Source organism: Talpa occidentalis, unplaced genomic scaffold (genome assembly GCF_014898055.3).
Source record: "Talpa occidentalis isolate TD23 unplaced genomic scaffold, MPIMG_talOcc4v2.1 talOcc4.9, whole genome shotgun sequence".
NCBI classification, from domain to species: Eukaryota; Metazoa; Chordata; class Mammalia; order Eulipotyphla; family Talpidae; genus Talpa; species Talpa occidentalis.
In genome coordinates this window covers 36,574,427-36,591,205 of record NW_023605305.1, presented here as the reverse complement: position 1 = coordinate 36,591,205, position 16,779 = coordinate 36,574,427, and the positions used below count along the sequence as shown (strand labels likewise).

Genomic DNA, 16,779 nt, shown 5'->3' with positions numbered 1-16,779 from the left:
AATCCTCCTGCATCACCCTCTGGGAGGATGAGGGGATGCGTGTACACAAATCACACCCATGGAGAAGCAGGCCCATATAGGACTGAGGACAGGGGTTCTGCTATCAGGCTGATCTGTATTGGGCCTCTGTCGCTATCATTTTAGTATGGATACATCTCTTTGAAAGGGGGAGGAGTACTGATGGGGGTCATTTTCTCCCACCCCAACTTATGTGCAGCCATCTGGGACTACAGGTCCCAGCATGCCATGAAACAGACTTCCTGAATGGAAGGCAGCTAGGAAGGAGCATAAAAGCAAATGGAGTTAACGAGGAGGAGAAACACAGAGGAGACACATGGAGGAGAAACATGTAGGGACACTTGGAAGAGATAATTAGAAGAGACACATGGGTAAGAGACATGTGGGGAGGCTACTCCTCGTCCTTGGCAGAGACAATGGCAGCTGTTATCTAGACCTCATGTGGATTATGTGGTATAGTTTGAATTTTGAGTCTCACCTTCTGTTCCTGCTCTCTGGGATCCGCCTATCCCTTTTCTTGTGGTTCCCTGCCAGAAGGTACCTAATACTGTGGTAAACTTTCAGGCCTTAGTGGCACCACTTTGGGTTGACCCTACTTGACTGGACAATTGACCATGAGGGGATGGGTAAAATTTGGAGTTTTACTGAAAAATATTATTTGAAATCTCTTCTCCTCTTTCTCTCCCATGTCAATTCTATTAAAAATCTTTCACATGAAAAGTCTACTTCCTTTGCTTCTGTGCATGCAGATGGTCAGACCCCTTCTAGAGCATAGAACCTTTAACAGTCTGGGGTCCCAGAGCACCCCTTGGTCACATGCGACAACTTGGTGGCTGAGTGATCTTGGGGAGTTATCTCTTTATGGCTCAGTTTCCCCCTATGTAAAATGAAGATGGTTCTAACAGTCTCTACTTCACAATATTGTGGTGACAGTTAAATGAGATGGTTCATATGAAAAGTATACAGTAAGCACTCTATAAATGTTGGTCATTATTCCTATGCATCGGGTTTAAATGATACCAACCTGGTGCGAAGGGCTCTCTGTCAAATGGAGCTAATGATCGATCCAGGGGAGGTTTCGTGCTTCTGTCTATGGAAGGAGCAGGGACTGGAATGGAAAAAGATTGAAGTCAGTTAAAAGAAGAAGGTGTTTGGTTGGGGGTGGGTTCACAGGCAAGGGAGGGCAACCCCTGTACTTACTCTTTGCTGGTTTTTGGTTTCTGCTTCTGCTAGGCTCTTCGTGGTTGGATTGGAGTGGGGGTGGTGGCTGATTAGAAAAGAACCAAAAATTAGATAGGATTTCCAATGCATTAGCAAATCCTGGCCTTTTTATCTCCCAAGGCATGTCTAACCAGATCACTTTTCTCCTTCTCCATCTTCCCCACACAGACATGCGTCTCCATTTCTCACCTGAACCTGCTCTCTGAGCTCTCAGTTCCACACTCTCTCATCCCAGTTACTTTCAACTTGCCAGTGGGGTGGGCATGTCAATCCCCTCCTAAGCATTTAGAGGCTCCTATTATTTTAGGGACAACATAAAAATTCACCATGGCCTATAAGACCCCTCCTGTCCAACACTATCTAGTACTTCTCTCTCCAGTGCTCACTGGGTAAGTGTGTCCTGGTAGTTCCTGCAAAATCTCATGTTCTCTTTGTCATCTCTGTACTTGTATTTCCCTCTGCCTGGAGTGTTCACTTTCCAGCTCTTGTCATGAGTAGCTCATTCAACTTTTCCCCCTAACAATTCCATTCAGCTCATTATCACATCCCCACTCATCTTCTTGTTACTGGGTCTTCTTTTTTCCTCACCACACATTACTACTCAAATTATTTTGTTTATACATCTGTTTACTTGTTTACTTTCTGTCTCCCCTAATCAAAATCAAAACTTTATGAAGCAGGGACCTTATTGGTCTATTTCATGCTCTATTTCCAGAAGCTAGTACACTGTTGGACACACAACAAACGCTCAGTAAATGTCTGCTGATTGAGTAAATGCTGCACCCCTGAGTGGAGACTAAGCCCTTGTAATTTCAAAAGTGAAACACTTATGTGAATTCCATTTGTCTATGGAATTTTGGGTATTGGCCAGCAGGTGGCGCAAGTCTTTTTGCAGGCACAAGAAGGAGGCTTGGAGCCCACGGACTATGGGTAGGTGCCATTTACTTAAGGGGTCCTTGTAGAGTTTATTATAAGAGTACTTTATATTGCATATGATCACAGGAAAATACCTATAAACGTTATGTCACAAATAAAAATCACTAGTATTTCATCCCCCAAAAGCCCCAGTGTGAGTACTTGGGTATACATTTTCTCAATCTACATATGATCTTTTCCTGCTAGTTAGAATCAGATAAAAACATTTAAGATCTTCCTTTCTCTCTGGCTGAGGAAGTAATTGGAGTGGAAGGAGAGCAGCATAACAGAAAGCGGTGAGGCCTACCAAGTGATTCCGGGCAGCTGTGGGAGGAGGGAGGCCTGGAATGGGTCTCTGGGGGGGCACAGGAGGCTGCTGCTGGGATTTCCCGGAGTGGGGCCGGTCTGTGGAAACACAAGGGCATTACTATGAAAGGAGAAATGTTAAACCAAGGTCAGTGAGGGCCAACATCAGGTTTCTTCAGAAAAGGGTCCTGTGCCTGGCTCTACCCAGCAAGGGGATTTGGGGATCCCTCATACTTCCAGCAGCACCTATACCAGCCCCAACCCCAGTAGAGATTTGTCCCTACTAAGTCCTCCTGGGGGCGGGAGTCCTTGGCTTCCTGCCTGCCTCAGTTTGTCTTATTCTTTTATTCAGAAGCCACACTCATGTCATCTCTCTGGAATGGATATTTATCGGAGGTTTCCCTGGTCAAGGTATGCAAAATGGCATCTTCTCAACTAGCTTATCTGGTTCCAGAAGGGAGTGAGTTCAGACAAAATTGTAAAGAATCAAATATACACAGCCCTGCATGTGTAGACACACAAATGTACACATGCACAAACAGACGCATGCACTCCTGGTTGGCTTAAGTCATGGCTGTCATGGCTCCTGGAGATCCTGTCCTGGGTCCCCTTCCTTCCTCTTGAAGAGCTCGAAGCTATCCTCCCCACTCCCACTTCCTCCTTCTGCTCATCTCCTCCCTTAAAGGGAGATCACCAGCTCCTGTCACCAAATCATATTCTTTTTTTTTTTTTAATTTTTTTTAATTTTTTTTTTTTTTAGAGATTTATTTTTATTTATTTATACAAGCACTGGGTGCAGTCAGAAGCGCGGGAGGGTGAGAGAATTCACCAGAGCCAGAGCGAGGAGCAGAGTAGGCAGAAGGACCGAAGCACACTGCTGAGGGGAGCAGCGGGCGGCAGGAGAGGTCTACGCGCCATGTGGGACCCTCCTCCGGTGGCCGGGGAGCAGCCGGGGATCGAACTGGTGCTGCAGAGGCTGCGGGCAGCTTCGCAACCCAGTACTCAACCGCTGCGCCACCGGGGAGCCCCAAATCATATTCTTTTATTTTTTTATTTTTTTTTTTTTTTTTTTTTTTTAATTTTCTAGAGGCATGTCTTATTTATTTATTTATTTATTATTTGTTTGTTTGTTTGGTTTATACATGCACTGGGTACAGTCAGAAGCATGGGAGGGTGAGAGAATTCACCAGAGCCAGAGCGGGGAGCAGAGCAGGCAGAAGGACCGAAGTACACTGCTGAGGGGAGCAGCGGGCGGCAGGAGAGGTCTGCGCGCCATGTGGGACCCTCCTCCGGTGGCCGGGGAGCAGCCGGGGATCGAACCGGCTGCAGAGGCTGCAGTCAGCTTCGCAACCCAGCGCTCAACCGCTGCTCCACTGGGGAGGCCCCCAAATCATATTCTTAACTCTACAAGGACTTGCTTTGGGCAGAAACTCACATTCTGATGAACATAGATATATCACTTGACCAGGCTCATACGTGGGCAATTTCCCACCCCTCTGACAGGGATAGGACAGGCCAAGACTGTAAGTGAGGGAATGCCTCCTTACTTCCTGTGCACTGGGTACTTCTCCCAGCCCTGGAGAAGCCTCCCTCTTCCTGAGAATGGGGTTCAAAATGTAGGCAAACATCTCTAATCTCATCCCACTGCATCCACATTGGCCATCTCCTAGTTCCTCTGACAGGCCATGCTCCGTGGAGTCTCAGGGCCTTTGCATGACCATTGCTACTATAGAGAATGCTTTTCCCTTCCCTTGTCTACCCTCACTTAGCCAATCCCTACTCATCCTTTAAGTTTCAGCTTAAATATCACATCCTCAGGGAAGCAAGCCCAGACTTGACCTACATCTCAGCCTCATCTCTAGCATTGACTTCCTGAGTGTGTTTTCTGAGATATAGATATAAATAACATCAAGGTTTAATTAAATTATTTTGTGACTCATTTGATTGATATTGCCTCCCCACTAGACAACGAATTCCTTAGGGTGAGGACAGTCTTATTCTTTCTACATCTTCATAACCAGCACAAACAAGGGGACCAACAACTTAGTTATCTATTCTTCTCTGGTCTCAGTTTCCCTCAATATGAATCAGACTTGACAATTGTACCCCTTATCATATTAGGTGCCTTAAAAAACACAACCAAAACATTGACACAGTGTTTGTGAAAGGGCTTTAGCATTGCCAAGGGTTATCCAACCCAAAGGCTTCGTGCTGCTCATTTTCTGTGACACTGACCACCTCTATAGAGCATATTCCTTGATGTCACATCTCACGGGTGCACATGAGCTTATTTTCTGTCACCATCACTACTGGTGTGTGTGCCCCTGAGGCAAGGGCTGTGGCTTCTTTGCTGACGATGTTCCAGATTTTAGAATGGTGCCTGGCTCATAGTAGGAGATTGATAATTTCACTTAAATGAATGAATGAGAAAGACATGGGTTGTCAGGGAATATGAAAATCTTAAATATTATTTACAGTTTTATAAAATCACCATCACACCCAGTCCTCTCATTGTGTTTATTCTGAGTCTGTGGGAGGTAGCATGACTGAACTATGAATTGATCAAAAGATGGAAAGCAATAGAAAAGGCCCCCTGAGGACCCGAGAAATCTATGAAATGAGTTGTTACTGCCAAAGCCTGGTAAGTAGCAGTTCAATGCTGACATCAGGCACCACAGGCACTGATTTGTGCAGGAATAATAACCTCCACGACAAACCTATGTGGCCTGTATTATTATCCTCTTTCACACGGGGAAACTGAGGCCCAGGGAGGTGGTGTCACTTGCACAAAGCCACACAGTTGGTAAAAAGCTGAACTGGATCAGCACGCCAGCTTCCCGCTACATGGGCATCGGCTTCCCGTGCATCAGCAGGGGCTTGGCTCTGGGTGACACAGGCTGCTTACCAATGTACATGGAGTTGGGGAAAGGCTTGGCAGGCAGGATGGAGTTCTGCAGTGCTTCCTCATCGTTGGAGGGTGGTGGCTCATAGTCGGCATCATCCTCCACAGGCGGCACCACCTCGTCTTCATTGGGAGACTCATAATCACCGTCACCCTCCTCCTGATCCTCGTTGGGACTTTCATAGTCATCTTCCTCCTGCAGACAAGTGTCGGGGCTGTTGTAGAGGCTCCAGGCCCTCTACAGGCTTGCACCTACTGTGTCTCCCCCAGGCGTCACAGCAGCACCCCCTTGCACAGGCAGCACAGGGAGGTCTCCTCCTGGTGTACAAATGAGGACACTGAGGCTGGAAGTGCAACTGTTCAGGGCCAGCCAGTCATTGTCTTCAGATCACTGAAGGCTTTTTCCTCTGCCAGTTTGCACAACAGAGAAAAACAGAAGGAATGAGGAATAAGGACTAGAACAGGGGCCTGGGACAGCCCACTCTGTCTTAAGCAAACTCATTTTTCACTCCAGGCATCGCCAAGAGGTAGAGAAAATGCCTGGAGCATCTGTGATCATGAGCGACTGTCAGCTCTGTTCTGAGGGGCAGAAAAGACCAGCACCTCAAGAGGCCATGCTAATAGGGAAACTAGATAAACAAACCTATTCACTAGAAGGCAGAGTAAGTTGTGTTTGGAAGGGAAAGGCCAGAGTGTGTGATAACTTTTAGGTGAGAACTTGGGGCATAGAAACAGCAGCTTATTATTATTTATGACATCTGACACTGAATTTGAAACTGCTCTCTTAGGAAAATGTTCTAAATTTTCAATAGCTGTTTGTATTTTCTGGATGCATCTCCACGGGCCTCAAAGAAAGTGAGCCCCGTGCTAAGGAATTGCCTTTGAAGCAGCCGGGGAAGGGGACAGTCACAAAGATTGCCCAAGCAGAGGCGGCACTGTCAGACCCTAGGACTCAAGTGATTTCTCCCTCTCATGCCAAAGTCAAATGGGTAAATAAAGCCACTGAGACTTTTTTTTTTCAAAACCAAGGGCAGTATGGAAAGAAGCAGTGGGAGGCTACCACTTGACAAAAGGAGGTATATTTGCATACCCTGGACATATGGACAGCTTGACTAGGTGGACTACAGAACAATGACTTGTTGGGTTCAAAGATTCCTGCAACTATTTTTGACTCGAGGGGGATTTTATTTTAATATTGGAAAGCAAAAGAAGAGTTGAGCATTTCCCTGAGCTTGTGTTCCTATAATTTAAGAGCAGGGGATGGAACCCATTATAAATGGGACTTCAGAACAATGGTCGAAGTCCCCTCTAGCCCCTGCTGATCACCACATAAAGTGGCAGGTGAACCCTAAATGCCCTCAGTCTGCTATCCAGCCCTGTTGCTTCCCCAATACCTTTACCATTAGCCTTTCTCAATGATAGACATTTCCTCTCTGCCTCTAGAACAATTCTTTTCTCCAGTGATTTGGCAGTATGTATATGTGGCGGTATGTATATGTTGCGTTCCTGATCACATCCTGCCATGCTATCCACATTGTAAAATGCTCACAGGATTGGGTTCTTTATCTCTGCCCCACCCGCTAGTGCCCCATGTAGCACAGATCATGGAACCCCAAGTTTTATGGCAGCAGTTAACGGAACCCCCCATATGTGAGAGGAGAGAAGAAGCTGGGCTCAAGCTGAGGTCCCACATGGAGGTGATTGCACATGGCAAACAGGGTGCAATGATACAGCTCTATTGAGAAGATGTGAACACTGGGGTGGGGAGGTGTCTTGTAGAAAATGAACCTGTCACCCTCTTCTGTTTTCCTGTAGAGAGCACATTCCCGTAGAGAGCACATACTTGGTGAGCAAACTTCAAATCCAGTGCCCTTTACCAGGAGCCAGGGAGGACAAGGGACGCTGTGTGTCTGCTGCTACAGCACCGGGGCAGGGGCTTGCCACCAGGACCTCAGGGCCCAGGACTGCCACGCTCTCGTGGGCTCAGCAGTTTCACCCGTAAGACAGTGACTCCCATCCATGGGGGAATTTGACTGGATGTAGTTTCATGCCCAGTGACTGTGTATGCAGTTTTCTGGGGAGAGGATGTGCAGAGCTCATCAGACTCTCAAAGTGGTCCCTGGGGCCCCTCGAATATAAAAACCACCTGGATCAGAACTGCCCTAATATCTTTTCAAGCTAAAAAGTGATTCTGAAATCCCTTACCCTCTGTTCCACCAGGGGGAACTTATGCCCACAAGAAAATCTACAGCACCCCACCCCCCATATCCGTGGGGGACACAATCTAAGACCCCCTGTGGATGCCTGGAATCACCAGTAGTACTGAACCCTATAATCGTTTTTGCCTCGACATAAAATTTAACTTATAAATTAGGCACAATAAGAGAGTAACAATAGCAACGAATAATAAGAACAATTATAACGATGTGCCGTGATAAACGGCATGTGAATGTGGTCTCTCCGTCTTCTCCCCACTCCCCTCCCCATCTCTCTAGCTCTTTATTGCACGTAGTATTTTTAAACTGCGGTTGACCTCAGGTAAGGAAACCGAGGACAAGGAGGTACCACTTACTTCAGCAGACCATCTAGGGGAGGGGGCGGGGAGGGCCCTGCAGGGGGGCGGTGATGGTGGCTAATGGTGTCATCGGCACAGTGCACCTGAGGCCATCGACCGCAGTGTTTGGAAATGGGGGCTGGCTGGCGCTCATGCCCAGTTGTTCAGCTGCTGTCTCCGCTGCCTTTGCACTGTGCTGGCAAAGTGGAGTAGAAGCGACAGGCACTGTGGATGGCAAAGTCGAAAACATTGCTCTCTGGCCATTAGGGAACACATGTGTGACCCTGGGTGGGTACACAGGCTTCGGGGCCTCGCTTGTTTTGGCGAGCCTGCTTGTTTGACAAAGGCACGGGGGACGGCTGTGGAAATGGCAGGACAGTCCACATGATATACTCACGAAGGAAGACCATCCCCCGTTGTCCTCTTCATGGCTTTCTGTGGAAGAAGCAACACCACCGTCAGTACAAAAGCAGCCACTCAAAAGTCCAAGCAGCCCACCATCTGTGTCTTCCCACATCCCTCCCACCGTCCCAGGTGTCCGTCTTCTACCTGCCCAGAGATTTATCATCTGTGTCAGCTCTGGAATTTCTTCTGGAGGAGCTCATTCTACCAGAGTGCAGGCTGGTCCTCGCCTGTGCTATGTAGGAAAGTCTCCTGGGTGTGCTTTAACACAGACAGCTACCTGGGGCCCTGTCCCTGGAGCCTCTGGTTCAGCAGGACAGGATGGGGCCCGGGAATGTGCATTTGAATACCATGTTGAAGTTAATAGTCAAAAAACTGCTTTATAGACTCAGAGGCAGGGGAGCTGGCTCAGCTCAGGTGCCGAGTGAGCCTGGTCCTTTCATGTCCCCCATGGAGCTCTGAGAGTTCCTGATAGGGTCTGTGCAGAGGGAGCCAGCTGGGCAGGGGCCATCAACTAGTGTCCTGCATAGTAGCAGCTCTCCTCCCCCTATCTGGATCCAAACTCTTTTGGGGGTTAGAATTAGCTGACATACAAGCAAATACGTGAGCTGCATGCCACCTAAGGAGACCTAGGAACCCCAGACAGAAGAGCCAAAGGAAATCTCTGTCACCTCCTAAAGCAGTCACTCTCCACCTCAAGCCCTTACCTCTATCTTCAGGAAACCGCTGCACTTGGGGTCTGCAGAGGCAAAACAGGATTGCATTAGTGGCCTTGTTGATTTAAGGGGAATTGTCCTCTTCTTCAACACAGCCCTACAAAAGGACTCCCCAGTGAGCAGGATGTTCAAAAATTCTGGAAACTACCCAAACCACACTGTTGGCAGCACTGGGAACAGAACTCATGACTTCTTGACTCTCTAGGGGAAGTTCCCCTGACATCCTAGACCCAGAGACAGGAGTCAGGGTAGGTGAAGGAACCCCCACCTTTCCTGGACCACTGGTTTCAAGACCCCTGGGATGGAATCAGTGCTGCAGATTAAACATTGAGGCAAACACAGTCCTGTGCCTCCCATCTCAGATTTGCCTTGGGTTTGAAAAACCTTTGTATCTCATTAAAGGGAGACCATGGGCCCTGGCTGCCCCACTCACTTGCGTGCAAAAATGCTCCTCCTCTCTTCATTCTTGTTGATGTCTTGACTTAACTTACTGAGAAGCCTACAAGATAAATAGATGAGTTGACAAAGTTATCATCTTCTTCCCCACTGAGCCCTAAAGTTTCTTGGTCTGTGTAACCATTTGGAGCTGCCTCCTCCCCTGGCCTCCAGCCAGTCCCCTCTGGTGGTGGTGGTGGGGGGGGGTCCCTCAGCTTCTGAGTTCCTCCTGCCTCTGCCCAGGAAGAACTTGTCCCTGCCCAGGAAGCTCTCTGTGTCTGGCTCAGACTTTAAAGTCTAGCTCTAGGTCCCTTCATGAAGACGTCAGCTCTCGGTTCCTCCACGAAGATAGCTACACTGTCTCTGAAAGCCTGCAGCCATATGCACCACTGTGGGTCTCACGATATGAGTATCTCCAGGTTGTGGTCCCTGCCTCAGGTTAACCTACTAGTAGTAACATCTGGTTTCCAGGAATCTTGAACCCTCATGAGGTCTAGAAGAATCATTATTCACTGTGTAACTCTTGACAAGGGCCCCAGTGGGCTGCTCTTTGGCCTATTCTCTCCTTCCAGTCTTCCCTTCCCGTCTCCTACTCAGTGACATTTTTTTCTTATAAAAACCTGGAAGTATTCCCAGAAAATGCATAGCAGAGTGGGGGACTCCCTGAATTGTCTATGCCCTGAGATCAACATGGGCCAGGATCCTTGGAGATAATCTTAGTCCCTGGTGCTATAATTAGCAAATCCCTAACCCCGAGAACAGGAATGGACTACACTGCCAGCACACAGGGCACTAAATGTCTATTCTGTGGGGTCTCTTGAACCTCCAAGAATGAGACTCTAGCCTCCCTTAGCATCCAGGGCTGAGGAAAAAGCAACCCTCATTAGTAAATAAGTTCTATTCCCTAGAGATTTGGAGCAGCTGGATATAGACTCAGAGATGACCTAGTCCAATGTCATTCTACAGATAAGGTCATCGAGGTCCAGACCAAGGAAAGAACTGACCCACAGAATGAGAGATGAAGGCCACCCACAACATACACACACACACACCAGAAGTCAGCCTCCTTGACAGGGCACTATCCCAGGGCAGGGCACTATCAATACATCACATTCTTGTGTTCATTCCCTTGAGGTTCAAGCTCCCTCCATGAAAGTGGAAACTAGACAGCCCGGGGCTCATCTGCAGGTAACCCAGGAGCTAAGTTCCTTCTGCTAAGTGATCCTCTAAAACTAACAAGTTTGATCTAAAACTAAATTGCTAAATTAGCAAAGGTAGTCCTTGGCATCTACTGCTTCTTGCTTCTCTAGCCACTCCCCAGACCTGCAATGCCTCTGGTTCTCTGCTCCCAGGGAACTGTGGCCTGGAAGCAACCTACCTCCTTAGAATGAGGGGATACATGTAAACATCTGGGGACTTAAAAGGACAGAGGAGGAGGCAGGGTTTCATGCCCCATCATAATGCCACTGTTGGGACTTTACACTCCACTGAGTACCCTCTGGGGAGATGCCCAGCACGGGAGGCTTGCTCTCGTCAGTAGGGGTGGGGAAATCCCTCTTACATCTCCAGGAACCTGGTGACTGGTGACATGATTTTTTTTTTTTTTTAATTTCCTTTAAGCCATTGTTTTGAGAAGCTCACTGACTTGGGGGATGGGGTGGAGGATCCTGTAGAACTGGCCTGGGAGCTCTTTTTGGTGTCCTGTAGCCTGGCCGGTCAGGCCCTGGTGGCCACAGCAGTCGCTCCCTGTCAACTAGAAACTCTGGGCACCATAGTGATATCTAAGTGTCAAAAATATAACTAACCCATTTCTCTGCCAATGTCAAGAGTTCAACCATAACTGCTGATTCCCAGTCTCAGGTAGAGATTATTTTGAACCTCTCTTTACACTACTTAATTGTCTTATTTCTTCATCTCAGTAAATGGAGATGAAATTCCACCAGTCACTCAAGGAGAATCTTGTCTTATCCTTGACCTCTCTTTGTCTCTCTCTTCACATCCAAGAAGTCATCAAATTCCTTCCAAGTTTTCTTCAAAATACACACAGAATCCAAACACCTTTCATATACTCCACCTGAATCATGCAAGTCTAACCCATAAAAAAATTGCCAGATTATGAAATAATCTACCCAGAACACCCTGTCCCCATCTACACCACGTTTGCTCAATGGCACCAACAATGTCTCTTCTATAGTCTAAGTTGGATCATAACACTTTACTGCTTAGAAACCTTCCCTGGCTTCTCTCGACACCCATCAGTGACCCATTTACTGAAAATACATATGGAGGGTCTTCTGAGGACCAGAAACTCTGCTGGGCACTTGAGGAGCTTCAGTGAACAAAGGGGATGGATCCCTGCTCTCGAGGTGCTGACATGCTGGTGAAGAGACAAACCATAAACAACGGGCATTTAAGGAAGTTAAATTCTAGGTAAGTGCTGTGAGGTACACAAGCAATGGGGGTGGGGTGGGAGAGGGTGTGTGTGCTGGGGAAGGAGGGGGCTGGAGTGCTTAGGTGCAGTGCAGTTGCAATTTAAAATGAGCAGGCCTCAGTGAGAAAATGACATTTTAGCAATGACCTGAAGAAGGTGGGGCTGAGCGTCCCTCCACACCCCCAAGCCCACAGAGTGTGGCTGGGACCTGACTGGCTCACAAAGAGTCTTTGATCCTAAAAAGACCTCCCACTCTGTGTTGGCGTAGGTGTCTTTTTCTACCCGTATCTTTAGGGGCCAGGCTGGAGGCTGCTGGGGCGCTCGGTGGCTAAGGAAGGAAATGCCAAACCACAGGCCTGACAGAGGAACAGGGGGAGCAGCAAAGAGCTGAGAAAGAGCAGAGCTGGGCCTAGCCTTTGGCTTGCAGCCAAGCTTGGGCTCACAGGGTCTTTCTGAGAGGGAAGAGCTCAGAGAACACCTTCTAAGCCAGCTGGGGTCATTTCTGGGAGCTCAGTGGATGGGGAGGCAGTGCTGGTGGACAGGGCAGATTGCTACCTCTGTGTGCAAACCTCCAAAGTTGTCCCCTCTCCCAGGCCTCGGAGGACCAAGTGACACTGAGTGGCCAGAGGTGACTCATTCCCCCATCTCCCCACAAACCCCAGCTTTCAACTTGCACCAGGGAGAGAGATAGAGGGGGTTGGGCAGCTGTAGAATTAGTTCTCTGCTTTGCCACATTTTAGGGATAACTGTCCCTGGAAGTGGGGCTGACCCTCAACAGGAAGTGAGGCCATTGCAGCATGGTGGACTCTGTGGTGACCTGGTTTGTTGCAGCTGTAGTTGCTGCACGACATGGGGCCAGTCTTTGCCTTCTCAGTCAGACGTCTCTCCTGCAGTGTTAAAGACTTGTTCCACGTCTGATTGTGACATCCAGCCCAATGGTGGTGCCACAGAGTGATCTTGAGCAAGACATTTGCTTTTCTCACCAGCACCAAAAGGGGGTTGGCAATGGTTTGTGGGCCCCTACCCAGCCTGGCCATCAAGATTACATGGGTACCCCTTTTCCAAACATGGATTACTAGGCCCACTGTGCGCTTTACCCATCATACCCTCTAGGGGAGATGTTGCAGGGCAATAACACCAGCCAGGCCCTGGGGGATTCCTATGGTCTCTAAGTGTGTGAAATCAATCCCGACAGTCTTAGTTTTCTTGAAATTAGTTGTTTTATGTTTGGTTGTGTTTGCTTTTTTTTTTTTTTTTTCTTTGCTGAGGTTATTTGGTTTACAGTCTTATTTGTGTTTTGGGACTATAGCTCCCCCTTCAGGTGCTGTTACACAGTGCAGCCACAACAAAAGCACCCATAACCCACTACCACAGTGCACTGCGCTTCCTCCCCTCTGGATTCCTCAGTTCTATAGTCAAATTTCAAGGGTTGGCTTTTAAGGGTTCTTTGTTTTTTACCGAGGAGGAAGAGGAAGAGGGAGATAGAAGAGGGGAGGAGTTAGGAAGGGGATGGAGGGAGATGAGGAGCTGGTGGGGGAGAAGGAGCAGAACCTTTATAATTGTGAAGGGAGTGAGGTGGGACGTGGCAGTATGGGGTGGGGGGTTCGGTCTCTTTGTGTTCCCTAGGAGTCCCCCAGGAGACCCAGGGTTGCTTTTCCAAAGTCCCTTTGCTTTACCAATGGCAGATGGAAGTGCCCCCATGGGTCTTAAATGCAACTTGGCTCGTGACGCAGAAGGAAGAGAGAAACTATAAAAGAAGGGCAGGAAAGGAGGCAGAGAAGAAGGGAACAGAGTGGGAAATGTCAGCATCTGAAGCCTGCAGCAAGAATAAGGTAGTGTCTCCTGACAGTGCTATTTCTGTTGCCCGTATTGCCACTTGTGTACCACTTACAAGGTAGAATGTGGGGGTCCTGCCAAGGCGGACATAATGAGAGCCTCCTTCTCTCCCTGGTATTATCGGCGCTGCTAAGGGGAGGCTTATGCCCTTGACTCCAATTTCAGGTGCTCCTTCCTGGAACAACGATCCAGGCTGAGGACCAGTTGAGCTCTTCACAGTCCTTCCTCCAGCTCTCTGCCTGGCTGGACACCTCTGTGTCCTCAGACATCACCTGCATCGTCCTCGCACCCAGCCTCCTTCTCCCTCTGTGTTCCATTCCCCTTTAGAGCAGTTCCACCTACTAAAGCCGCTTCCTTGAGTCAAGAGCCAAACCTCTCAAATTTTCCTTGTCATGGGAGAAGCCAAGAGGTGCATCTTGGGGCTCAGGAAGGAAACTTTTGGGGTTATCTAAGTGGGAAACAAGGGACATAGCATAGTCACTCTATTTCTCAGCCATGTCCCCTACCCCTGCAATTTTACAGGGCTTATTTTACTGGCGCTTCACAGTCATTTTGTATGGTAGAATTATTCTCATTTTTACCAACAAGGAAAGCTAGGACATAGAGAGACATTTGTCTAAAGCATATGGCAGTTTTCATGCCAGGAAGTCAGGATGTACAGGCTTGCACGGAGGGGGTGGGGACAAGGCATGGCAGTGGTCAGAGGAGGCACTTGGCACATGGGAGGAACTAGGAACCTGGGCAGGGACTGGCCAGGGGGTGGGAGGGATGGAGCAGGATGGAGGCAGACCTGCTGAGGGCTGGTCTCAGCATTTGGCAGCCACAAGATGTCTGCTCATCCCTGGGTCCTTCCGTCCCTCCTCCCCAGTCTTGTCTCAGGTAGGCACTGGGTAGATGTGGATGGGACAGGAAACTGTCCTTGCTGTTAGGAGACCTGCAACCTCGCCAGGCACACAGGTTAATGGACGGGTATTACAGTCTGTCTTTCTCAGTTTGACCTTAGCTTTCCCCAGTCCAGTTCCACCATTGCTAGCAGGTACAATGAGAATCAATAATATAAAGGGGCTCACCCAATGCCTATCTGTTGCCTACACCCCTACTCTACTATTTCCTTCTCCTTATTTTTTTCAAGTTCGACTGTGGATTTAAATACAAAATTATAACATCTTGAAAATAAATTCCAAATGGAGCATCAGCAGATTTTAACATGTGCTCTACCATCCTAAGCAGACCTTTTACAGCCATTCCCTGGGTTATATGGGAGGCTCTCTAAAGGAAAACTTCATTGATTTACTAAAAACTTTCCTCTAGTACAGTATTGGGGTGTCTCTGGGAGAAACTGTGTCCCAAGAGAATGACTATATCTACAGACAGAAAATGCCTTCCTCACCAGAATCTGTCTGATTAGAAATCTACTAAATACAGGTTTTTTTTAAAGTCACCAGGGAAGGAAATACAGCTATTCAGAAGAATGTAATCTTGTTTTGATCAGCAGTACATAAATAGTTTCTGTCCCAGAGCCCTTTAGGGTAATGAGCACGGCAGATCAACCCATGTAGAAGGGAATGAAAGGAGTAAGTACTGAATATTTCTATGCACGGAGGACAGCCCCAGGCATTTCTATGAGCTGCCTGCTCCAGCATCCTCCACTCCACCAGAGTTGCTGTTTTCTTTGCTGTAAATGAGGACCTGAGATGCCCACTGCTGAAGTGACTTCCCTGGGATCCCAAGACTGGTGGGAGCAGAGCCCACTCTAGAACTCAGACCACCCTCGCTCTGAAGCTAAAGACCTTCTGTCCATTCTCCTCCCTCTTGAGCAGAATAGAATAATTAGCAAAAAATTCCAAATGTTGTTCATCAGGATTTTGCATGAAATAATAAGAAATCATAGCTGACACTTCTTCAGCATATTTTATCATTTCCCTGTGATGTCCTCTAACTTTCCACTGATTGAATTTTTCTATTCTCATCCCCATTTTACAGAGGAGGAAGGTGAGGCTGAGGGAAAGCAGATTTTAACAGGTAATAAGTGAAAGATCCGGGCCTCAAGTAGCCTGCACTCTGACTCCCTAACCTCTCCTGGCTGCCTGTTCAGACCTAAAATTATCTTTTAAGTGTATGAATCCACTGGATAATGTTATCCATTTATACATTTTATAAACTAGAAAACCGAGGGTGGCCTTGGGGTACATGCCAGCCACACACTCATAGACAGGAGCTGGAGTTGGGACTTGTTATACACTTCTTTCCAGAGGGACATTGTCACCTGTCAGGACAACCATTGTCACTCTCATTGTCGCCCATCAGGACAACCCCACCCCGGGATGCCTTCCCCATAACCCAACTTCCCTACACGCTGCCTGGCAGGCTTCGGGGCTTGTCTGAGCTCATGTTCACACACCTTAGCTGGGAGAGGGGGTTGTAGTTCAGACCAAGTTTCCGTTTCAATTTTCAAAGAGCAAGAGAAATACCCACTCCCGACCGCACCTGAAATGTAAAGGTCTACACTAACCAGCAGCCGCTTCTCACCTCACCTCTTTCTGCAGACCCTCAAACAGCATGAGACAGCTTGTGCTTAGGCTTCAAACAAAAAAGGAACTTCAAGCTGAAACTACCTTCCTTATCTCTTCCTTTCTACTGCTCTGATGAAATCCCTTGCAACCCATGTCTTCATTGCTACTTCCTAGGTGAAGCCCCCATGTCATCAATGGGCTCATTTCTGTCATCTCCCTGCTGCTGGGGAGCTTGCCCTATGTCACCTTTCACACTGCCTCAGAGAGAATGGGACACAGCTCACGACCCCTTCCAAACTATGAAGCCACCTCCTGCCCCTACCAGTCATTCTAACTTTCTTTGCTTTCTACTCCCCAGTATTCGTGGCTCAGCTGTTTTCTTGTTCTTTTGACCCCACACTGGTGCCTGTGCCTTTGCAATAAGCCCCTCGCTCCAAGAATGTCCTTCAACCACGCCTCATCCCAAGTCAAGACCCATCTTAGATTTTCTTCCTCCCAGAAGTCTTGGCCTTCCTACCCACATACATGCA

At 48.1% G+C, this 16,779-nt stretch overlaps 1 protein-coding gene across 3 annotated transcripts in view; it reads right to left on the bottom strand.

Moving 5' to 3' along the window:
* The window catches only part of LCP2 (lymphocyte cytosolic protein 2), a 94,573-nt gene that overhangs the window by 18,805 nt on the left and 58,989 nt on the right, over positions 1-16,779 (bottom strand). For all 3 annotated transcript variants that reach the window (XM_037498963.2, XM_054691030.1, XM_054691031.1), the window contains 7 exons: positions 9,468-9,533; positions 9,026-9,057; positions 8,314-8,351; positions 5,366-5,558; positions 2,462-2,559; positions 1,219-1,285; positions 1,043-1,126 (listed from right to left, as the gene is read on the bottom strand). In XM_037498963.2, coding sequence (XP_037354860.1) covers positions 1,043-1,126; positions 1,219-1,285; positions 2,462-2,559; positions 5,366-5,558; positions 8,314-8,351; positions 9,026-9,057; positions 9,468-9,533 — 578 coding nt within the window. The remainder of the gene's footprint in view (positions 1-1,042; positions 1,127-1,218; positions 1,286-2,461; positions 2,560-5,365; positions 5,559-8,313; positions 8,352-9,025; positions 9,058-9,467; positions 9,534-16,779) is intronic.